This window comes from Bactrocera latifrons, unplaced genomic scaffold (assembly GCF_001853355.1).
Source record: "Bactrocera latifrons isolate USDA-ARS-PBARC rearing strain unplaced genomic scaffold, ASM185335v1 scaffold_199, whole genome shotgun sequence".
Lineage (NCBI taxonomy): Eukaryota > Metazoa > Arthropoda > Insecta > Diptera > Tephritidae > Bactrocera > Bactrocera latifrons.
Genome location: NW_017535507.1, coordinates 56,973 through 67,727, shown reverse-complemented (window position 1 = coordinate 67,727; position 10,755 = coordinate 56,973). Strand labels below are relative to the sequence as shown.

Below are 10,755 nucleotides of genomic sequence, written 5' to 3'. Positions count from 1 at the left end.
AGCTAAGTTACGTTAAGTAGAATTTTGTTAAGTTAATTACGTTAAGTTGCGTTGTGTTAAGTTAAGTATGAGTTAAATTAAATTAAGTTAAGTTTTATTTAAGTAAGTGTTAGTTAGAGTTATTGCAGGCGTAAAAGTGCTGTAAGTTTCTGTTTTGAATTTCCTTAGTATTTTATTGTTGTTTATTTGTGGTTGTTGTTGCTGGTTGCAAAAAGAAGAAATGGGAAAATGAAAAATACAATTGCACTTACAAGAGGCCGTCCCCAATACCATGATTTGACACGTTGTGTTAAACCACCCAAATGTGAACGTAGTCCATCTAAGTAGCCACCCTGAAAATGCACAATGAACAAACGAGAAAAAAAAGAAAAAAACAAACACACATATTTTTTTTTTGTTGATTGGTTGGTTGATTGAATTGATTTCGTTTGGTTATTGATTATTTTAAGCGTTTTCAATTTCGTTACAGTTGATTTCAGTTCAATTTGAGTTGCGATTTTTTTTAAATTTTCGATTTTTTTTCGAATTTTTTTTTGTTACGTAAAATTTCATTTCGTGCGAATTGGTAGTGGGAAAACAAAAGTTAAGTTATGAAAGAGGAAAGAAAGAAAATGCATAAGAATTAAAAAACGAAATACAACAAATTGTGAGATTTAAGGAATTCTAGAAGATTTTTTCTAATATCAATTTTGATAATTTTTATTTTTTCGTATTACATTTTTTTTTAATTTTAGTTATTTTTAATTTAGCTTCTTTAATTTTCTTAATTAAATTAATGTTTTTTAATTTTCTTAATTAAATGAATTTTTTTTCAATTTTTTAAGTTAAAATTATTTTTCTAAATTTTTCTTTCGACTTTTTCTAATTTTTTTCTAATTTCATTACTAATTTTTTTGCTGAAATATGATTTCTATTCATAAACTACCATATGTTTTTGCCATTACTTCATATCAATAAATAACATACTAAAATACAGACTAAGTAGTTTATAGTGTCTAAACAAGTAGGTAAGTAGTAGTATAGACAGTAATTAGAGCAGTAGTAAGAGTCACAGCTTTATTTACGATTCATAATTATTTATAAGTTCATATATATAGTATATATAGTGAATATATAGTAAATAGCGGATACAGAGTTATAGAGTAGTCATAGACACGAAACTACTTGGAAAGTTTGTGAACGAGTTGATGTAGGCTTACAGTGAGCTGAGTAACAACATCTATCAAAAGAAACGACCTAAATTGGTAACTGGTAAATCGGTAACAACAACCTGATTAACACTAGTCATTTTCATTATACTTTTAACGACTATATGTATGTATGTTTGTACTGTACATTGGCAACTAGCCTTGTATATATATGGTTGGGGTTATATATTATATATGCGTGTTTGTGTATATATATACGATTGTGTGTATATATGTACGATTGTACTACATATATGTATGTATAGATTCATAAACTAACACACTTATAAGTTATAAATCGTCAGCTCAAATTCAAAACAACATACCATCCAAAAAAGTCAAGAAAGGCTCTCGAATATAATAACCAATATATATCCATTTCCAGAAATGAAAGAAATTTCGTGTCGTATTAGTGTGTGATAACCAATACATAAACAAAACTCAAATTTCCTTGATCAATTCAACAATTTGAGTACTCTCTATTATATCGTTTTTCCATCGCCAGTAAACTTATGAAAAGTGATGTTACGTTATTTTGCATTTTAGCTGACGAAATATTCATTTAAAACAACAACAGCTGCTAGCTAAGTATATTTTTACCAAGTTTTATATATATGTATGTACATTTCTAACTAATAATGGTAAGTCGCTTAACTAGTTATGAGCGCTAACCATTATAAAACCGAAAAGTTTACCTTTACTATGCGCGCTAACCGTTATAATATGGAGTATGTCCACTAACCGTTAGAATACTGGTAAGTCTACTTCGTAAATTCAAAAAAGTAAAAATGAAACCAAAAATATATGCTTACATACATTACAGCCTAGTTATAGCGCTCTAACTGTACTTCACTACCACTGTTACTGCTTGAATTTTATACTTTTAAACTAAAGCTTTCGCAACGCGACACGCTCCACTAAAACATATGACTGGATCATGTGGCTTGCGCCGTGTGTTCTTTGTTTGATAAATGGTTCAGGTGCGTTGTTGTGTGTTTTTCTGTGTCAGTTATGGCACATATTCACCCACTGAGCAAATCCTTTTACTATAATGCATTTGCATTAATCCCCCTTTTGCCTGTGAAAACACCAATTTTTTTCAAAAAGTCCAGCAGCCTATGCATACATGTGTGTGGTGTGTTTCATTGCCTTTTCGTTAGTATTATTTAGTTGTTTTAGTTGAGTTAAATTAGGCATAGAACTTAGAGCGTAGGAAACGGGATTGACTAAACTATGTGGACAAACTTACCTGTTCCTGTGTGAGGCAGCGTATTGGTAAGCAGGTTGCAGTTTATTTGGAAAAAGAGAAGAGAGCGAACTTAAGTTATTGAATTCGTACTTTTGAGTTATATTTTAGGTTAAGCTTTTGGGATAAAGTAAAATGTTGATATATTATGTTTTATGAATAGTTTTTATTTAATATGTATGCCCATATAATATACCATATGTAAAAAAAATTTATTTAAAAAAAAACATATATGTATATGTATATAACTTTAAGTATATATTAGAATATTTGCTTAAAATGTATATTTTATAGTGAAATGACCCCAAAACTATTCTACAGCACACACATGCAATTTTATGTATACGCAGCTGTAATGAAGTTTTCACGACACATAAAAAAAATAATACAATTTGAAGTATGGAGATAAATTAACTTTGTCGGCACCAAAGATAAAATATCCTGAAACAGGTGCATTTCTCGTAGCATAAAAGTGCATAAAAAGGATCCTTATCTTGATTTTCATAGGTTAGTTTGTATGACAGCTATATGTTATAGTGATTTGATCTGAACAATTCCTGGGAATATTGAAAGGATGCTCGAAATAATAATCTGTGCAAAGTTTCTTGCTGATATCTTATCAAATAAAAAAGTTTCCCATACAAGGACTTGAGTTTGACAAAATACTCCATTTTAAAAGTTTTGGACTCGAAATAAATAGAAAGATACTCGAAAAACCGCCCACACCCCTTTTCAACAGTTTCACATGGGAGAAAGCATCATTTTGACGATTTTCTCCTCCAAAATCAGGGATTTGGAACACATTTTTATTTTTCTAAATTACTGGGTGAATCCAAATTTGTTTTTTCTTTAATAAAAATATGCCCCATGCGATTCTGCAAATTTCTGCATTTTTATTTTTTCTCTACGACCAGTAGTTTAGAAGTTATAAGCATTTTTGTATTCGCTTGAATTCGGCGGCTGCTTGCTGCATGCTCCTGGTCGCCTGGTAGAAATCCGAGATTTTGGCACCAAATTGAATGTAATTTTCCTGCAGCGACGGCGGATGCTCCGCAAATTTGCGTGGAGTGTTGCATACGCAAAGGGGCGAAATTCGGAACACGGATGCGGCCATATGCAACGGCCGGAAATCGGAAGTGGATCGCGACCGGAAGCGAAATCACGGTACCGCACTTCCGGTCCGACAACCAAACCGGAAGTAACAAACCGGAAATTGATAAACTGAACCGGAAGTATAATAACGGTACCGCACTTCCGGACCACCAACCAAACCGGAAGTCCCGGGCGGAAACGGAATTGCAATACCGGAGGCAAACAACATCCGTTTCCGGTTTGCGACTTCCGGTTTGGGTGCCATACCGGAAGTGTGGTGCCGTTATACCACTTCCGGTACAACACATCCGTTTCCGGTTTGGTACTTCCGGTTTGGTTGTCGGACCGGAAGTGCGGTACCGTGATTTCGTTTCCGGTCGTGGACCACTTCCCATTTCCGGCCGTTGCATATGGCCGCATCCGTGTTCCGAATTTCGCCCCTTTGCGTATGCAACACTCCACGCAGATTTGCGGAGCATCCGCCGTCGATGCAGGAAAATTACATTCAATTTGGTGCCAAAATCTCGGATTTCTACCAGGCGACCAGGAGCATGCAGCAAGCAGCCGCCGAATTCAAGCGAATACAAAAATGCTTATAACTTCTAAACTACTGGTCGTAGAGAAAAAATAAAAATGCAGAAATTTGCAGAATCGCATGGGGCATATTTTTATTAAAGAAAAAACAAATTTGGATTCACCCAGTAATTTAGAAAAATAAAAATGTGTCCCAAATTGCCGGTTTTTAAAGAAATTAGGCTTTAAATGCCTTAACATTTTGATTACGATATTTAGTTGAGGCCCTCCGACTGTTGATTCCCCCTACTATAGGAAAGGACTTAGCTCGTTACGCTGATCACTTCCATACATAATGCTTTATGGGGTCTTCGTCGTTTCGTCTGTGTGTTAGAAACATAGTGGCAAACTTAATATACGCTGTTAAGTAAATAAAAAATATTAGCCGAATTCGAGGACAGCGGTCTGTTTTGATCACTATTTCCTCAGATGAAGTTAGTATTATGTATGTACACATGTTTATTCAATACTTACACATACATATATGTACAACTTAACTTCTGTAGGTAGTTGCAATATTGTCTTTAAAATAATAAAATGTTAAAGTTTAACACAGCGTGATTTTATTTTCTCTGAGACAGAGATTGTTAAAGGAACAATAAAGAATTTTCTTCTTGTGCTTTATTACATATACATATATTGAATATTTAATAATAATATCTGCCATAAATCTGCATTAAAAACCCCACCCTGTATGAGGTCTTCATACTAGCTGCCTAAAAGTAGGCTTACTTCATACATGCCGCCTATAAAAAGGGCTGCATTGTTTTACGTCGCCTAAAAGTATGCATATACAATTTGCCATGAGTTTAAGTTGTATTCGCGCTATCCAACGGCGCGCACTGGCGCTCCCACAGCGCCATGAACTTGAACTCCGCAGCGAGTGGGGCGCCTACAAAATGTGTGTATAATGTTCGTGGAAGTTGTAGAAACCTTCGAGCATGTAACAAATAAATTCTAATTATCGATTATTTCTGAAACGCTAACTAACTGACGCGCTGCCACAACTGTGAACACACGAGACATAACTCATGTGCCGTCGAGGGTTAAGGTTGCAAGCGCAACGAAGCAGCAATCAAAACAAAAAACCGATGAATTCAAACGCAAGCCAAGCAGCCAGACACTTACAGCACAATAAAGTGGAAACTTACACGACGTTTGCTTGGCAAAGGAAAGCAGCGGCGACGGCATTACAACAAAAGCGCACAGCAGCAGCGAATGACGAAAGTAAGGCAGGCGGTAGGACAGGCAGACAGCCTGACAGCCAGATGACCAATGAAAAGGCCAAGTAAGCAGTCAAACCGGCGGCCAATCCGGAGACTGCCAGGCAGGCGGACAGACAGTCGAGCAGTCAGTTAGTCTGTTAGTAAGGCAGACAGTTAACAAATAAAAGGCAAAGCGAGTGTAAATGAGCCTACGCGCATGTGTGTGTGTTTGTAATGAGAACTGTGCTGTGGCAGTGTGGCGCGACATGGTAAGCGGAGTTTCAGTGGCATAAAAAATGTGGCAAATCGAAATGCCGCCGGCGCAAGGCAAAGAAGGAAGGATATGGGTAAGCAGTTGTTTTTGTTGTTTTCTAGACACATATGCACGCATGTGTGTGTGTGCTTAAGTGTGCTCACACGCATTGCATATTTTCAGCAGCACACACCGACGCGGCCAGACAGACATGTGAGGCTCTGAAGCTGTGCAAATCTGCTGCTTACTAAATCTCGCATACAAACAGACTATGCGGCTGTGTGTAACAGTGTGTTTGGCCTGTTTGGAGATTGCGTAAAACGATGCGTCGTGTAGTCACTTATGTTTTACGAGCACTGTTATGCTGCAGCTGTTTTTTGTTGTTATTGTTGTTGTCGTTGTTGTTATTGTTATTGTCATTTTAATGTATTGTTGCCGCTCAAAAGTTCTGAATGCTTGCTGCCGACAAAAGATCGACCGAGCAGACCATATTGCGACAGCCGTTGGCACTACAAGTCCACACAGATACAATCATACACGCATACATGCATACAAAGACAAATATGTGGCACATCGCTGCAGCTGCGCAGCGCGCAAGAGTTGGAGCGGTTGGGCTCAGCACCTGGGCGGTGGGTTCTTTTTGCAGCCATCACCACATTGTAGCAGCTGCTGCGGCCGCTGTTTTGCCGCCAACTTTTTCCCAGGCTCATCAGTTTGGACCACTTTTTATTGCCGCAACGCGCAACGGCGCAACGTTACGGATGCTGCGACTGCTTTATTTTGGCCAAACGGGCGTTAAGCGTAAATGAAGCTACAAAGAAAATAAAAAGAAAAGAAAATTAAAACAAAAATAAATAAAAATAAAAAAAATAGGAAAAATTAAAAAAAAATAAGTAAAGTATGAAAAGTAGCAATCGAAAATAAAAACAGAAAACGAAAAGAACGCTGCTTTTGTTATTATGATGGAGCTTTTTTGTTTTCGCTTGCCATTTATCCTTCGAGGCGTTTTAGAAATTTCGCGCATGCAGTTTCGCTTCGCTGCTGTTTTGTTGTGTTGTTGGTATGCTGTGTTGTTTTATAACCCTATTATAGGTGTATACCTTGCCTTGATGCTCTTGCAGTGCCACCGTGGCTGCACAGCCCAGGCACATCCGGTTGTATCCAAGCAGCTGGATTAACGACTACGTCTATGCCGTCCATTATTTACGCAACCAGTTGTTATGTAGTAGGATTATATTACTTGGACTATTCTGCATTTGTTGTTGTTGCTTTAGATAATAAGTAAACGCCACTCAATTTTTAGCTGCTGCAGCTTACAGCGCGTTGTAAGTACGCTAAGTGTGGCGAAAAGGACGGCATAAAGGCACTGATTTGCATTCGAGTTCCTTTCTCGTAGAGTCTAGCCAAAATACGCCGCTAATTAGTCAGCTAGGGCTTGGTGTTGTGGTACAAAATTGTGTGGGCGGACGCTTCCGCTGGGTTTCAAGTTTTCATTAAGTTATACTGTTGCGGCAGAAAACATCACGGATCTAATTTGGAGGAATGCTGCCGAGTTAACAGTGCTTGGCCGGCTAAAAACCCAACTACATTCCAATTAGCTACAGCCGACTAGTGTTGGAACGGAGACCTACTGTGCCTAAGTACAGCCAGTCTATCAGTAAATCAGTACAGTCTAATTTGAGCTGAAGTATGCGTCATACAGATGAATTTGATATCCAGACTTGATACTTCGTCTCTGTTTCGTTTTCGTCTTCGTCTTCATCTTAATCTTCGTCTAGCCTCTTGAACTGCGAAGATATCTAAAACAGGTTATACATAAGGCTGGATAGAAACAAATAAGGCGCTTCGCGCCTACCTTTCTGATACCAGTAAGTTGTTGGCTGCTATTAGATCAACTACCCTCTCGCGGTCCCATCAACACCGTGTGAGTACAAAGAAAGCTTTTTATTTTTCTTGGCTCTGGTTCATGACCTTGGCTTATCGGATGGTACTTTTGCACCTGTCATTACGTCAATGACCGCCCTTTGTGTTGTTCTTCGGGCTTCGGGCTTCTGATCCGTATATCAGTTAGTTCGGAATTTTGATTATATGTCATTTTAAGCAACTTACGTACTTCCTGGGCCAGCTCGGAGGACATTTTTAACAATCTCTGCATCCATTTCGTCTTTCGGAATTCCTTTCTGGATGAGGACCATATATATAAGCAGCCAGTTGCCAGTTGCCAGTTGGCTAACTTCGTGGTCTGGAAACTTGTATATACGCAGTCGCTTTCCGCCTCAACATCTACAGCCCTGCTCCTAACGACATTCTCTATTGTAGTGCGACGTGAGCTAAGCCGTTTTCTTGCTCACAAATACCTCCACCTGGAAGATGCTACACTTTACCGCCACCTTGAAGGTTTAACTGAGATCCAACTCCGAATAAAAGATTTCGTTTCCACACTTTTAGAAGTTTTTTCACTATCTGAGCCGCTTTTCTTGCCGCAAAGACTTCCGCCTAAAATATACTGCAGTATACCGACAGCTTGAAAGGCCGCCAGAGCTCCACCTTCAGACAATAGATTCCGGCGGACCCAAAATTTTTTATCCGGATACGGACTGTCAACTCGGCAGAATGGTATTTTGTGGATTTTAAGACTTCTTAGATCTCTATATTGTCCTTGATTTTTCGTTTACTCGGGTTTAACAGTTAGAACAAAGCTTCAACTGTAGACCACAAGCTGGCCGACTACTTTTTCCCTTTACGAGCTTTTAAGATGACCGCAATGGTCAAATATAAAATGGTCCGTTATTCAACTCGCGAAAGTTTATGCATTTTTGCTCATAACTGTTTTGATTTAGTAGCCGCCACTTATCAGTTCTTATCAATCATTTTGCTTGTCACGCAGTACCTAAAATATCAGTTGCCGTCTTATCAGCTTTTAGCAATTTGTTATCGAAACAGTGGTGATATCATTTATATCTAATTATATTTGCTCATAAATATTTGCAGTTGTTAGTTTTAATTGCATTTGCTTTGTCAAGATAACGATTTAACAATGTCTGCTTGTTTAGCTGTATATACCTCAACTAGTCCCTCAATTTTTAAGGTATCGAACTGAAATTTTGTACACATCCATTTTTCACTAAGCAACTGCTCATTTGTCGAATCTGTCGATATCGGACTACTGTAGCATATAGCTGCCATGTAAACTGAACGATCGGAATGTAGTGCTTGTACGGAAAGCTTTTTCATTTGACGAGATATCTTTACGAAATTCGCCATGGATTATTTTTTAAGATAAAGACGCATTCTATGCAGAAATTATTCATATAGGATCACTATAGCATATAGCTGACATACAAATTGAACAATCAAAATCAAGTCCTGTATGAAAAACTTTTTTATTTGACAATATATCTTCAAGCAAATTCACAAGAATTATTATTGAAGTCAAATCTATAATTTCCAAGGAAATTGTTCAGATCGGATCACTATAGCATATAGCTGTCATACAAACTGGTCGTTTACAATTCAGTCCTTGTAGGAAAAACTTTTTCATTTGAGAAGATATCCTTACAAAATTTGCCAAATATTATTATCCAAAGCAACTCTAGTTTTCCTGCAGAAATTGTTCAGATTGGACGACTATAGCATATACCTGCCATACAAACTGAACGCTTAAAATCCAGCCTTTGTATGAAAAACTTTTTTAAATATGAAGGTAGCTTCACGAAATTTAGCATGAAGTGTTCACCGAAGCAACTCCATAATCTTCCCAGAAATTGTTCAGATCGAACAACTATAGCATATAGTTGTCATACAAACTGATTGTTAAAAATTATGTCCCTGTAGGAAAAACTTATTCATTTGAAAAGATATCCTTACAAAAATTTGGTATAAATTATTATTCAAGGCAACTCTAAAATTCCAGCAGAAGTTCTTCAGATGGTACCAGTCTAGCATATGGCTGCTGTCGAAACTGGCAAATATATCAATATTCACATGTATGTTTGTATGTCTGCTTGCTATGTAATAACAGAGCACGCTATGTTATCTCTTGGCATTATTTATGTCATAACTAACCATATTCGTATGTGCATGTATGTGTGTACAAAAATGCCACACCTTCAATTAACCACCGTTTGGCTTAAGGTAAATACCACTAAAGAGCTAATATTGAGTTCTAAGACCGTTAGTCGTATTCTTTGCTTGTCACTTCGTTAATTTACACATGACACATATCTTCGAACCATATGTACACACATATATATATATTAGTCGCTGCAATGTTGTTTACATCTACCGCTGCTTACGGTAATTTCCATGCCATCACCAACTGCGTGCAGTCTACGACCATTTTCACTGCGCCGACTGACCAGCAGACAATCTCGTTATACCCGTTTAAGCTATTTACTCCATTTACTGGTGGCTACCTTTTTGTCGAGCGACAATGCAGTGAAGATCAAAGGTTTATTTGCTATTTGTTGTATTATCCCGATTTGTCCATTACCCTCTGCCATTTTCCGAATTGCAGACACAAATCGACTTTCGCAAAGGCAAAATGTTCTTATGAAAGCAGCTGCTTTCTTTGCAATCAATACTTTTTGTTATTGTTGTAGTAGTAGTTGTTGTTTTCGTAATAGTAGTTATTGCATAAAAGCTGGAGCTTTTACATGCAATTTCCTGAATGCCCTTTGCCTTCCTCTCTGCCCTGTCGGTGTTGGTTCTTGTCATTTGGTGTTGTTGTTACTAACGCTTGGTTTCTGCAGTGTTTGGCATTGTTCGAGAACAAAGCAAATACTCAACAGCGACAGCAAAGTCCACGGTCAACGTTGCGCCCAAATGCAGTCAACAACAGCTATCGCTGAGCATCCAAGGCGGCTATGAAAAGCCGGAAATGGGTTCTACTCAATGGCCAGCTAAGCATTATTTAGCTAACGCTTTTGTGCATTATATGCTGCAAAGTGAGTAAAATCAATTTCTGTTTACAATTTTGAATATTAGTTTCGTCACGGCTGCTTCTTATAGATTTGGCTATCAAGTCTTTTATTAAATTGAGCGGGATCTTGTCGAGATCTGGACTGAATTGAGCTCTTAACTCGCTTGCCTACTTAAGCATTGAAAACGTGTCTTTTCAACTCGGTAGATATAATGAAATAGGGATTGCGGCTCCACTCACTCTGAGCTATTCATGGTCCAACTATAGTCTCGGGGTTA

General features: G+C 37.7%; 1 protein-coding gene across 4 annotated transcripts in view; it reads right to left on the bottom strand.

Moving 5' to 3' along the window:
* Window positions 1-10,755, bottom strand: part of LOC108967763 (whirlin) — a 72,607-nt gene that overhangs the window by 10,081 nt on the left and 51,771 nt on the right. The window contains exons 10-11 of one of the 4 annotated variants that reach the window (XM_018931375.1): window positions 2,437-2,442; window positions 252-332 (exon numbers count right to left, since the gene is read on the bottom strand). In XM_018931375.1, the coding sequence (XP_018786920.1) occupies window positions 252-332; window positions 2,437-2,442 (87 nt within the window). Of the gene's footprint in view, window positions 1-251; window positions 333-2,436; window positions 2,443-4,405; window positions 4,459-4,689; window positions 6,368-10,755 lie in introns of those variants that run through there. The other 3 variants (XM_018931376.1, XM_018931379.1, XM_018931378.1) reach the window with 3 other exon arrangements.